Raw genomic sequence first — 14,476 nt, 5'->3', positions numbered from 1 at the left:
TCAATGGCTACTGACAGTGTCACACCCCTGATATCATGAACCAGTAAATTGTCAAAATACCCACCTGGATACCATTTTTGGCTTTTTTTTTAACCATACTTTGCTAAAAACACTCATGCAGTCCACCAAACTTGCTCCATTTACTGCCTGGCCCATAGTTTTCAACCTGAGCAAGAGCTAGTAACGTCATTGTAGTAATACTGTTTAACGGTGTGGAAGCTTTAATCTTCCACCTTTACAGTCCGCTGACAAAAACAGATAAAATAAAAAAAAACATTTTTATGTCATCTCTATACTTTTAAAAGTGGGTTGTTTTCTCAGTGGCTTCCCACATGAAAGAACAACTCTGTGGAGGGAATAGTTTTCTTCTTTTTTTTACGTGCACAGTGGTTAAATACAAGTTGTGTACACTTCAGTGGATGGAACTGTTCTCGGTGGCGCTCCTCGGATACTTCCCATGAGCTATACAGAAAGGGTGTATGGAGACTTGAAGCGGAGATCAGTCTGTGCACTAAGTAATAAAAATACTTTCACCTGATGTCATATGATTGTCATCAATCCCAATAAAGCATCAAAATGTCCAATGAAAGTGACATAACTTTGACAATACTCTTGCCAACAGTGGTGTTATCTTCACAAGTACGAATGTGTGCAGAAGTCCAGTGAACTTCGCTACTTCTAGTCCTTGAGCTACGAGAGCTGTCCACACCAATTGAAACGTCTGTGCTTATAAGCAGACTGGAGTCCGTTGTGAAGCATCGTCTTGTAGCATGATACAAGCAAGGTAACCACTTGTGTCCTCAGTTACCTACATTCTCGCTAGCTGGTGAGTACAGCTTGGAATCTTTCCTGCGACACTACTCTAACCAGCACTAATAGATTCTACAGCGGCTCCTTCCAGGTGATAGAGATGTTGAAGACCAGCGCGGCAGCATCCTTATTTAATGCCTTTACAAGTAGCGCTAGTTCAGCTACTCTGAGGACCTACCTAATTGGAGACCTACTATTGGACTTCTGCTTAGGCCACCTCAAAGCACATACAGGACTGCCTCAAAGCACGCACATGCAGATATATAACTGAAGTGCAACCTCTACAAACATTTCACATTTCCAGAATTGCCCAGGACTTCTATATACCACTGGGACCAGGTAAAGATTGTGCTAAGGGTCCACTGACAAAACATGATATAACTTGCTTTTTCTAGCCATTCTTCACAATTCTCTCAAAATTTGTGTTTTGATTAGAGTTGTTTTTTCTTTCCAAATACATTTTTCATGCAAATATTGCAAAGTAGCCGCAATACATCTCTCTCCATCCTTTGAGATAATACTTTGACTTGGATGACATCAGACATGTAATGCTCATGATTGTCTTCACCAATGTCACTGAGAAGAAATATGTGCATGGCCAGGCTGGTATTCTTCACTGCAAAGTCAACATTTGGATCAGTGTTACTTTTCTTTAACACCGCCTGGTACATCATATTGTTTGAGCAACTGTATACTCTGGACAGACAGACACACGCGTCCTCTGGACCAAAATACACCATGACACTGAAGACACGAACCACCAGATTTAAAACACACCATGAAATGTCAAAGCACTGAAAAAGTCAAACTGTGCAGTTATATTAATAAGCAAATTAGTAGGGCGGCAGGGCTAATTGGAAAGACCATCGAAAGGCAGTCCACAGGGTGTATATCCATATGGAAGATTGATCTGAGGGCTGCCACAGAGAGGGAGCCCGGTCCACTAGAAAGAAAGAAACTGAGAGATATCTTAGCAACTCAATATTCCTAAAAGGGCTGAGACGTGGAGCAGTAGCATCCACACATCCCTAACTTTGCTCAATTTCATTTGCTTTTTTTGGAAATGTCTCGATCTCCCCTTCAGGCCAAACTGCGATTCAACAGTATTCGTATTTTTCAAGTGTTTAGTGCACGTGTAATGGACTGGTGGTTTTTCACAGCTGTACATGTGTAATTGCGTAGTCGTTGGTGTGGTATCTGGTGGTACTGGTTTTGAGCCGTCTGTATTTGTAGTTTCTTCATCTGCACACAAAGCATACACCACGCTCTCCAACTATTTCTTCCCAATCCTTCAGATTTCAGCATTTGGAATGTTTGCTGAGTGCTATTTGCTCCATCCTCAGCCAAAGCGACCAGATACCCAAGAAAGCAGTGGAACCAGACTTGAAATAAAGCCGCCTCCAGACCTGAAGGCTCCCGTGCACCTCAAGAGGGCACAGAGTTCCATTGAAAAGACATTGTGGTTCTTCATGTGAAACAGATTGTCTTTTCCCTTGGGCTCTAGCATGCTTGAGTTTTTGTGTTCTGTGCTTCAAGGCCATTTGCCTTAGATTGCAACCGATGTGTTCGAGTGAAGAAGTGCAGCGTGCGGGTTGCAAAAGCATCTTTAGTCTTACGGTTCTGGCTTTGTGGGACTGGTGGCGTTCTTCATGCCGGGATCAGGAGTTCCTTGCTGAAAAAAAGTGAACATGCACAGTTTAGTCTATATATCCATCCACTTCAGGAAGAAATAAGGGTTTACGTTACATCATGCTCGACTGAAGTTGAATATAAAACAACCCCACGTCTACACCATCTGCGGCTTGTTTTCATTTGTTATACCCCAAAAAATAGTTTACATTTCTAATAAATGTGTCACTGAATGTCATCTGTGGTTAGAACTCTTAAAAAAGTTTATTGTTCTTCACTACAAGTTCATTCAGAAGTTGATGCAACTTTTCATTTGATGCAAAGGAAAATAACATTGGAGCTACCATAGCTTTCTGATCTCAACTCTGTCCAAACCTCGGGGATTCTGTGCGGAACCCATGACGTGTTGACGTGTTGACGTGTCCCTCTGTACTTGTGCCATACAGCCTATTTCTCCTGCCCAGCGCTTTTTCTTCGGTTTTGAATCCCTGCTCTATCAGTCTTTTCGATGTTCTAGCGACCTCTAGTACCAATAATCTTTAGTGCCAATAAGTTAACTTTCTTTTTACCCATCATTGAAAAGTGGTGGTTTAAAGTTAAAACACAGCATAAACATGTATAAAAGTTATACTGATGAATGCCGTACATTGAAAAATACTTACTGGTGAGTGAGCCTTTGAGAAATTGGAGTGTGCATAGAGTAATACTGCAATGTCATGCTGCGCAGCCTCCAGAGCAATGGACAGGGCGCTGCTGCCGTCCTAAGAAAGGAGGTAAATTTAAAGTCAAACCTACTATGTTCATCTACCAGGCCGTCTGGAATTCACAGAAGTTGCCTTATCCCACTCCCTGCTCCAATTAACTTCTCTAAGTTTGACTGGAGACTTCTAGATTGAAATATGAAACATCTCACAAAGATTTGGAATATTTTTTTTTTTTTTTTAAAAACCTTTATTGTAAAACGTCAGAAACAAATACGGGCCTACAACCATCCGGCCGGCCTCAACAACGTTTCGAAGCACATAAGCGCACAACATGGCATCGCAGCAGTACGTCAAACAAATTACAGTCGATTCATATCACATCGGCAGACATATACCACTGGGAAACAGGAGAAGGGGAAGGACCATCGTTAAAGGTTTTCTTTTTTATGCTTGTAAATAAAATAGTAAGTTGGAAGGACTAGAAAGGATCAAGGACCAGACAGATCAACAGAATTGAAGCGGGCAATTCACAGCAAAGATCCAGCGCGCATGAGAACATCGTCAAAATGGCGGCACCAACACAATACATAAGGATTGACATTCGCAGAACACGTCGTGCGCCAATAGTTACCCACCCCCGGACAGCTAAAACCCTTGACCCAGAAAAAGGGAAAGAAAAAGGCTTAAAATAAAAAGGAAATAAAGGCCCATAGAAACCAAAAAGAACGAAATAACCCCCCACCCTACAGCAATGCGGAGGCTACGGCCTACCCCCCCCCCAGCAGAGTGTCTGTCGCCCACTAAGGAACCCGAAATATAGACAAGAAAGGAAGAGAGAAAAAAGGAAAAATGAAGAAAAAGGAAGAAAAAGCCCTAACAGCAGAGAGAAAGGGAGCGAGAAAAGAATAAACTAATCCACTACTCCCCGAAAAAGGAAAGGTGAGGTGAGGAGGAGCCCACCCAATATCAGGATCTCCCGGACATCCCGGCCAAATACACCATCTACGCCACATGCAACAGTAAATTCGGAAGACATGAAACAAAAAGAGAAGCAGAATCTGTTACACCCAGAACCTGGGGCCAAAACACAACCCCCCGCCAATACATCAGGAAGAAGAAGGACCGGAAATTTCAAATAAACGTAGGCAGGGAAAGTAAAGCAATCAACGTGCGCAACCACAATCGCCCATCCCCGAACCCCAAGACCAATACAGAACCAACACCCCACTACCCGGCATGTGGATTATAGTCCCAGCACTAAGAACTTCAACAGGCGAAGAAAAAAAAAAACAGCCTCAACCCAGCCCCTTACGGTCCAATGTGCCAACAGAGTCCAACTGCGCGATATTCATCACTGGTGGGGCAAGCAGACGAGACGACCTCAGCAGAGTAGGAAACTGGCCGCCATGAACTGTCCAATACAAAGCCCAGCACGGCACGAGCACAGCAGGAGAAAGACCACGCAGCAGTAGAGCACAAAGAAAAATCAGCCCAAGCAGTAGAATCAGTTCCGGGGGAAGATGACGAGTTCCAACAGTAGTCCCCAATGAGGCTGCCAGACATGGCTCTTGGAGAGAGTTCCCACTCCGCCGCATAAGGCCATGAGCAGCAGATGTCTTCCAGGCTAGTACATGTAGCGACACGGTGGGAGCAGGATCTTGCGCCGGCAGCGCAACCGTGGACATCGGAGTAGACAATCCGCAGTAGTAGGACATAGGATGTGGCGCAGCGCCCTGCACTCGCAGGCAAGCTTGGTCGGTCGGTATCACATTGGATGAAATAGCGTCCAGGCGGTCCCCCAGTTCTCGAGCAACAGTACGGTGGGCGACACGTAGCTCACCCAGGGCTTCCAAAACGTCGACAATCCGCAGGGGCGTCTCAGGGAATAAAGATGCAACAATTCCCTGTGCGTCGGGCATACCAGCAGAAATCGGTGCTCGAGAATGAGCGTCGTCGTCCCAAGGGACCAGGCGATCCCCGAGTTGCCACTGCACACACCGCTCACAGGCGTATACCGAGTGCTGATGTCGGACGCCATCCCCCTGCACCGTTAGCCAGGTTCCCCGCCGGCGACCACCACAACACAGCCAAACTGGGGGTACAGGGGCAACACAATCCATTCCTGCACCTCGCATGATGTCAGGGCAAAGCAACATCAAACGGGCTCCAGCAGCACCCTGGGCAGTCTCTCCCCAATAGCGAGTGCGAGCTATCTAAAATGGCGGTCACCGCGCTGGGGGAAACAAATGTAGCGAGAGTAGCCGTCCGAGGCCGGGGCGAAGATAGAATGTAGCGGTTTCAGCCTGGAAGCAGCGTGAGGGGCAACAGAGCAGGATGAGCTGCCGAGAGGAATCAAAGGCAGCAGTCGTTCTCAACAGTCAGCGCCGCCCAGCTCGAGATGGCCGCTGTCGTTGTTCACAGGGCCGGCCACACAAGCAGAACAAAGATCCGGGCTCAGCCGCGAGGCATCAGGGAAGGGCGAGGGCGCTCCGTCACTGTTACAGCCCAGAACGCGAAGTTAAGCACATCCCTAGAACCGGGTTCTTCTCCCGACTCCGGTAGCGCCGGTCAGATTCAGGATCACGAGCAGGATAGGGCAGGAGACGGGAGGAAAGCGAGAAGGTCGGCGGAGCCGAGGAATCAGGCGGCCATCGCGGCTGCTGCTAGGCTCCTCTAGGATTTGGAATATTGACACTGATAAAATATATTTTTGTCTTGCTTATTTTACGTGCAGCTTTTTTAAACAATAATTTCAAACATTGTAAAGTATTCAAAAACAGTTTGCAGAGAAAGTATTTGTCATCTTCACGCACCCCTATTTAAGCTCCAATACCAGACTGTCTTTCCATTTCAGCACATAGTAGCACAGATCATTGAAATGTTAAAGGCAATTATGGATATTTTAAAGAAAAGCAGACATCATTAAAAACTTTTTTTAATTGTTGACTACAAAATACATATAAGCAATTGGAAATTTCGACCTTGAAATTCACAGAGAATGATTCATCTGAAAATACAGCTTTAATCAATGACACCCATTGAACTTCACCTCTAATTGAACACAATTCTGTTCAGACTACTGAGGTTTTCCAAGGATTTAATGGGTTTAACTTGATTTGTTATGTTAATGCACTTGCACTTTTTTGCTACTTACTCTGCTGCTAGCTATTATGTACTGTACCTTGAATCGTAAAATCCTGCTTTGATTATGAGTTTTTAATCCTTGGGCATTAATTGTATTATTGCATATATATATTTTTGTACTTTCCGCAAAAGTCTAACTGAAGTTTTCTAAGGATTCAATAGTTTTTAATCTGACTTGTTATGTCTCTGCACACTTGGCACTTGAAAGGTCTCTGAAACTGATATTGTATATACGCTCTTCCCTTGTTTTACATGTAACAATGAATTTTATATTGTAAAAATTGAACATTTTCCTTTATGGGTGGGTTGTGACGATCTTGGATGTATCTTTTTATGTGGAACTCTTTGGAGTCCCAAATCATAATAAATTAAATTGAATTGTTCAGACAACTTATTCAGTTTCCCTGCAGGTGACCCTAGTTGTGCCAGATACAACAGACCAATGAAAACTAACACCCAGTGCAAACATTTTTATAAAGTGACAAAGTATTTCAAACAAAAAATGTAAAAGGCGCTTGGCCGGCCGTTAGAGGTAAGTTTAAAAGACCAATTTCATTTGTAATTTCTAGTCTCAACAACCTCACAGAAATCCATTTCCAAGAGTAGATTAAGGACCTCTGGAAGATCTGAGTGTTAGGAAGAGGCGGCCAGTCTTCTAAAAAATAAATAAATAAATAAATGGCCCTGAGAGGACAACATTGTCCTTTCTGTTGACATTTCATATTTACTGTCCATTGAGAATATATCGAATTCCCTGTCCTTTGACTGCTTCTCAAAAGAAATAGGAGGCGGCTGAGGGGCTGCAGATGGGACAAGGAGTCAACTATGGAGTATCCAACTATATGGTTCCCACGTAATTAATCTCAACACGACAAAGGGTGAGTCACGTCTCCCTGAAGTCAAGTCTTGACACACATCTCTACCCTAAAGGATGTCTTGGTGAAAGAGATGTAATGCTGGGCAAAAGAGATGGTCTTTTAGATACACTGTTTTTGTAGGAGTAAAGAGCCTCTCAACCAATTATCAACTATGCATAACCAAAAATATTCAAAATCAGTTTACCAGCATTCTGCACTGTAGGTCCATTAGCCACCCAGTAATGAACTTCACCAGGGTTTACCTGCTAACTAAAGACCCATGCTAACTACAGGATTGCTGTTCTAAAGGGCTCTTAACTTGAAATGGACTGTGATGCTTATATACACCTGTAACTATGACATCAATAAGCAGGAGTTGACTTACATTATCTGTGATAGAAACATCACACCCGGGTTGGGCTAGCAGCACTTTTACTGTCTCCACTCTCCCGTGCTCACTGGCGCACATTAGTGCTGTGGAACCTTCGTCATCCTGGATATTGACATTGGCACCGCAGGCGAGTAAACCTTTCACCATCTCCTGGCGCCCATGGCTGACGGCCAGCATTAATGCCGTCTGACCAGCCTGAAACGAAAAAAATGGAAATCGGTAAGTAGCATCCAGAAATGTTCCCCTATGCAAGTCTGATAACAGTCCCTTGTGAGCAGTACAAATACATGTAAAATTTCTTCCTGATTCCATTGCAACACCCTCATCTTTACACAAACGGGTGTAATTATTGCATCTTAATGCTTTGGGCGAGGTTATGAGTCATGAGGAATTATAGGTGGAAATTCTGAGAAGCTAGAATGCCCTCATAGAATTCCTTCCTACTCCAATCAATCAATAATAATCTTTATTCGGTTTCAGATATTAGAACCATAAAGCACACAATAAATATACCACACAAGGTCTTTACTCGTAAGCAGGCCATTAGTGTATTATTACATTCAAATATATCTTGCTCTAATGAAAGACCTTTTCACCAACCAAGTCCCACACCTGCGTTGTATATGGACATACTAAGAGGTGTGGCAGTGCATCGTCTGCCCTTGGGACTAGTTTCTATGGGTCACGTAAAACTCCTAGGATCCGATTCACAAAGAGACTTACAACCCGTAAAGTTACAAGCACAAAGTCTTCGCACTTGGGGTGGAGTCTCTGCACTCGGGGTGGAATCTCTGCATTCGGGGTGGAATCCCTATACGGCTCACTGCAGAAAGTGTGCCGTATGGAGATTCTGCCCCAAGTAAAGAGATTCCGCCATGAACGTGGAGACTCCACCCAGAGTGCGGACACTCCACATTCGTAACTTTACATGTCATAAGTCCCTTTGTGAATCTGGCCCCTAGTTATCGTGTTTGTTCCACAGTTTTAGGTTCTGTTTTCCTTAGGAAAACCCTAATGTACTCCTGATGATGATGAAGAGGAGGAGGAGGAGGAGTCTAACCTGGCTTGCCTTAGCGTTGACGTTCCCCATGCTGAACAGTCTCCTCACAACCTTCATGTCTTCTTCCATTTCCACGGCAGCGAGAGCTGCGAGCATGATGGCGGTGTAGCCCGCCTTGTTCTGTCGATCCACATTACACACCTCTGCAAAGACATACAAGTATGTGGACGTTAAAAATGACAGTGGCGAGGCACCTTTAATGCACCCACAGACAGCAGGAATCCTAGGTGCAACAAGCTTGGACTGAGCAGCAGACCACACATCTTCCCATCAACTAGAAGGTGCAGTTGTATGTACAACAGAATACCCATGTATCCATTCTACACTTGGTTTGAAAATGGAAGTAAGATGGGTTTCGTTGTCATGGTTATTTCACCTACACAATTCCCCTGAGGATGAGCCGAAACTGGTTCTGATCAGACATAATCCTCCAGAAGAAGGAAGGCTATCATTAAACTTTCCTAAATCACATGTACTATACCTGCACATCTGCGGACATAATCTCTTTCTAATCAAGGTAATATAATATATATTATATATATATAAAGAGATTTCAATGTTTGCAAGGCACTTACATGTTGTAGGTGTTTTTGAAATGCTTCTCGCAAGGTCAACTCGTAACTTTAACTCATTTGAAGTCTTACTGCATTTAACTAAAATAGCCACACGATGGCAGTGTTGTATTACAGTTCCTTTAGTCAAAACGCAATATTGCTTCCCCCTCATGTTTATTGCATTATTTTGCATTAGAATTGAATGGCCTAACGTTAATCAATCACCCACAGCCCTTTGTTTGCTATTTTTCACCCCAGAATTACAGCACGCTAAGGTATTCTTCAGAGGTGCCGATGGATTTTTAGGTCTCACTGAAATGCAAGCTTTCCGTTGGCAAAAATATCTATTATAATCTGACAGTGGACCTAGAGCCCTCTAATTGCCTACCATTGGTTGCCACCGGCACTACTCTCACTCTCATATGCTTGTGCTTGATTTGTTAGCTTGAGTAGACTTTCGTTCTTCCTCTTGTGTTTGTCCCTCCCCTGGAGCATGGACACATGAATTGTGTCCTTCCACTGCTTGCTTTTTTAACACTGCTTTTTCCTTTGGGTTAAGCACTCTATGAGAGTGCATGCATGTTTCAGTTGTCTCCCTCTTGCCAGCCTCTCCCCAAACCACACTGCATGTTGTGATTTGTCGCCCGTGTGCGTCTCTCCTGCCCACACAGCTTTGTTGCCCGTGTGCTTCCTAACCCCCCGCTCCGTGCTGCTCTCTTGCCCATTGCTTCTGTGCCACCCTCTGTGTTGCTTCTGTGTTCTGCCCCCTCAGTGTTGCTTCCAGTACCCTCGCCCCCAGTCTTGCTTTCCTCATCCCTTGTCCTCCATCTTCTTTCCTCACACCTTCTTCCTCTGTGTTTTTTCGTCACCCGCATCCTCTGTGATTCTTCACACCGGCCTCTTCCTTTGTAATGCTTCCCACCCACAGCTTCTATGTTGCAACCACTTAAGATTCAAGAAAGAAAACCAACTTTTTCATGACTTTTTTTCAATTTATTGATCCAACTTGTTACATTAAAAAATACCCTTGTGTCATATTGTAGATGTTCAATTGCGTGTTGCATGCGCCTATAAAATGTCACAGCCACCACATCTTAGAACATTTTTTGTTTGTTTTCTTCAGCAATTCTGCACAGCATTGAGGATGCTGTAGAGCAAGGCTAAATACCATTGGCAAAGCTAATAGGCCAATGCCTGGTGAAAGTTACTGGGGGGGAATGTTTTGCCATTGTGCAACATTCCGTCCATCATCTTGTGTGTTTTGCTGTTCACCCTATGTGGGAAGGGTATGCCCAGACGTGGGTCCCGTGCTCACTATGCCACTGGAGTCAAGCTATCCTGGCTGAAGACGGCTGATAGTCAGAAACCGGTCCTCGGAAGCTTGATTCTGGTCCAGGGAAGACATGGCTTGGCAGTTCGGGCTGGACTGTTCCCATGAGGCACAGGGTCAAGACTGATTTGCATATGGCCATGTCTGAACTGGGGTGGCTTGGTGAGCAAAATAACGATGGATTAAACCCAGATCTGTGCCTGGGGGTGAATGTTTTGCCATTGTGCAACATTCCATCCATCATCTTGTGTGTTTTGCTGGTGAAAGTGGTGTAGCATGAATATCAGAAACAAATTGCACCGTTCAAGTAAAGTGAGCGAGCCTAACTTCCTGTAAGTCAGTTTTGTGTCCATTCAGGAGTTATTAGGATTCTTACACCTTTTCATAGCATAAGAGCTTCAGCCACTGACCTGTGTCCAGGAGAAGTTTTACAATCTGGAAGTTGGAGTGCGAGACGCTGTAGTGAAGAGCGGTGTTCCCGTTTCCATCCGCGAGATTGACCACGAAGCTGAGTACGGCGGGAGAGACCTCCGCAAACGCCAACAGATAGTTGGCCACAGTGTTTGGAAGAGAGGTCTTCTGACTGGATACTCTGAACCACTCATGCTGGATGGTATGTGTGCTGGAGATCTGAGGTAAGAAAAATATTCCTTAATCCTAAATAATGCTCCAATTAACATTATTATTTCCGACATTCATTTATGCAACTTTGTGATGGCTCAATTGTATTTATTGAGTACTTTATTAATACCAAGTATGATTGAAACAATGATGGAGGACAAAATCCACTTTCTTGGTTAATTTTAGCGTGAGTAGTGAAATAATGTAAGAATGAGCGTAGACAGAGTAGATGATGAAACCAGATGGAATTTTATTCTTCAGTTTCTAGCAGTTTCAAACTCATAGTAAATGTTCGTAAATTTACCAAGCAGGATTTGACTTTAGCTTCCCAGGTGTCCAGCTCACTACACACCACTGCCAGTGACAATTACCACCCAGTGGTTAATTTGAAGAAAAAAAAAAAAAGTGCTGGGGCTTTCGTCAGGAGGCAGTTTCCACCATCCCATTTCTCCTGTTAGCGCCGCCTAAAACAGAACCAAATACTAACCATGAAAGTGGGGAGAGGATGGGGTGTAATGGCCAGAGCTGCTGACTTCAGAGCTGGGGAAGCAGGTTCGAGTCTTGGCTCAACATCCTGTGATTCTGGGCAAAATATTTAATCTTCCAGTAAATGAATGTGTCTTTAACTGGCTCTCATAAAAAGTGCCGGTGTTGATAATTAAGTTCCAGTGCTGAGCACCGGAAACCACCGGCTCACTTTAATCACTGTTACCATTTGTTGAGCAAAAGTATATGAGACTCTTCCCACCCGTCCTATAGTTGTCCAACTCATCCACTCTTCCTTCTCAAACCTCTCACCTTAAATATTTACAATCAAGCAGAACCATAACAAGCTGTTACCTAGGACTATAGACATCCTGCTCCACTCAAGTCCAGTAAGCTCCTCCCACCTTGAGCAGAGTGGATGCAGACCTGCTAACTTGTAGAATAATCTCTCAGTGTGAGGAGGGGGCGGAGCCTTGAAGGGGCGGGCCTCGTGCCGAGAAGTACCTAGGAGACACTTTTGAACCCCACTCCGCTCTCAACCCCCTTCCTCCCCCACACTCCAAAAAAGCTTGCTGAGGCTGCTGCTCATGTCCTGGGGTGTTTTCACACCCTTTAATGGACGTTAGCAGTTCAAAGCCTCTCAAAAACGAGGAGGATAACCACTATTTACAGTGGTTTTCAGCTTGTCTTCCCAGCCACACTGTGATATCGGCTCCTCAACGGGTGACGGTGTGATGACGGTGTGATGGAAGTCGATATTGTGTGTCACACTGTGGCACCGTGTGAGTTGGCAAGTATGTGGTTATAAACTCTTTTGTGATTGGTGACCACCTGGTTTTTACTTGATTTTGCATTATATGTCCTAAAATTTGTCGTAATGCCTGCTTTTGTTTTGTATCCAATTTTAGTCTGTTTACTATGTTTAGTAGCAGTGGTTAAACGGAGCAATAAATTGCTTAAGAGAGTCAGCAAACTTTACAATAAACTTCTAAGTATCACCCATGCCTATTTTAAGATGCTGGATTATCCCTGTCTGCAAGAGGTAAAAGACATGCAATAGATTGGCTCAGCAACGTGTAACGTTCATATTCAGAAAAGGTGATAACCATGCATGTCTGTAAACACGTCACAATAACCTATGGGCCTTCGTGAATCTATTTGGGTCCTAAGAAGTCCAGATACCAGTTAAATGTTCCCAACTCTTTTTGTCCCGAGCATCATCGAAAAATGCCCACTATATCTGTCCATCGGAAGAACTACTCACATTGTTCAAGGAGGAAGTTTCTGTTGCCCACATCTCCTTCCATAAAGTCCTTCATGACACAGGCCCAATTTACCTCAGTAAGAAATTTGAATGGTATATACCTAGGAGAGTTCTACGATCATCTGCATCCCAAACTCTGGTTTAACTCAAGATTAACAAAGCATCCTGGGGTGGCAGAACTTTGTCTCTTCCACATGTAAATTATGGAACATGCTGCCTTGGCATCTTAAAACCCAGTTTAACCTCACTTATTTCAGGAAACTACTTAAGACCTGGCTTTTCTCATCCACCCTGCCCTATTAGTCCACTGTTGTATTAATTTTGCAGCCACTAGTGCCAAGAAGCCTTTTGGCCTTTGCGCGCTTTAAAAACAATATCAATATCAGTGAAGGGTTTGGCTGTTCTTGTAACCGCTGCTCTTGAATTTGGCACGGAAGATGTTTTCAGCTCTTAGAAAGAAGAAGAAAGCAGAACATGTAGATCGAAAATGACTATATCCGCCAATGCTTAATTTGAACCGGTGGTGTCCGGTGCTTGGCACTGGCACTTAATTGGTTGACAGTGCTCGGACTGGCACTTAATTGTCAACACCACACTTATGTCAGTCTGCCACATGGTGGCATTGCTCGTCTAATTTCGACGTGAGCGAAACAACGGTTGCTTATGAAAACAATATACAATAAAAATTACTAGTATCTGCCTCCCCAGCCATTTCTTTAGCTTTGGGGACCTGGAATAATCTGAACTGTCGCACTTGCAGGCGAGAGAGACAGTTAGCAGTTGTTTTGGTACCATCTTAGGCATGGGGGCTGAGGGGGGGGGGAGTGCAACCTGCAGTGGCCTCCAGGTCAGGGCCCTGGCACTTATTATTTTACAAAATAAGCACTGATCTCAGACCATTGTCTCTGTGGTGTGAAGGCTGACCCAGTAGTTTACCGACTAGGGTCAGTCTAAGGTCAGTGAAGCAGGATCACACATGTGATTTCATATGCTAGCCTAAGATACTTCGAATCACCAAATCAAACTGCATAAGTTGATAAATGTCCAAAGCCTACAGAGTAACACTGATTTATTCATACTCTTCATCACCACATAAAGTTTCTTTACTTTTCACTGGTGCTTCACGCAAAACATCTATTTCTGATATTGTCAGGCAAGTAATATTCATTTAACTCAGGTCACGCCCACTACCTTGCATAGCTTCATTTTGGTCAATGTCAGGCTTCTGAGTAGTGTAAAACTAAAGGACTCACTGTCCCTCTCTCGGAGTAAAGCCAAGAACAAATCAGTAACTGAAGCATCTAAATCAGTCGATCTCCTAATCTGAAATTTGATCTCCTAATCTGAAAGTATTGCAGACGACCTAGGACTGCAGATTACCCACACATCTAAATGCAATTTTCGCAGCCGCAAAAACTACATTTCCACCAGAACTTTCCGATTTAGTGACAGTAGCTGTTTCGCGCACTTCTTCCACTAGGTGGCAGTAGGTATCTAGCTTTACTACTAGTCTACTTAGCATTTCAAATTGAAAGCATTAGATGAAACATCCTTCAATTTACTCATCACGCAACAGTCGTAGAGGGATAGATCAACTTTCTTTTTCACACATCGAACAACCAAGAC

At 44.0% G+C, this 14,476-nt stretch overlaps 1 protein-coding gene across 2 annotated transcripts in view; it reads right to left on the bottom strand.

The window, feature by feature from the left end:
- Positions 1-361: 361 nt before the first annotated feature.
- KANK3 (KN motif and ankyrin repeat domains 3) overlaps positions 362-14,476 on the bottom strand; it is a 173,756-nt gene continuing 159,641 nt past the window's right edge. For both annotated transcript variants that reach the window (XM_078670868.1, XM_078670867.1), the window contains exons 7-11: positions 10,890-11,109; positions 8,596-8,738; positions 7,530-7,730; positions 3,102-3,200; positions 362-2,482 (exon numbers count right to left, since the gene is read on the bottom strand). In XM_078670868.1, the coding sequence (XP_078526994.1) occupies positions 2,423-2,482; positions 3,102-3,200; positions 7,530-7,730; positions 8,596-8,738; positions 10,890-11,109 (723 nt within the window). In that variant the 3' untranslated portion in view covers positions 362-2,422. The remainder of the gene's footprint in view (positions 2,483-3,101; positions 3,201-7,529; positions 7,731-8,595; positions 8,739-10,889; positions 11,110-14,476) is intronic.

The sequence above is a fragment of the Lissotriton helveticus genome, chromosome 12, assembly GCF_964261635.1.
Source record: "Lissotriton helveticus chromosome 12, aLisHel1.1, whole genome shotgun sequence".
Lineage (NCBI taxonomy): Eukaryota > Metazoa > Chordata > Amphibia > Caudata > Salamandridae > Lissotriton > Lissotriton helveticus.
This window is presented reverse-complemented; position numbering and strand designations above follow the sequence as displayed.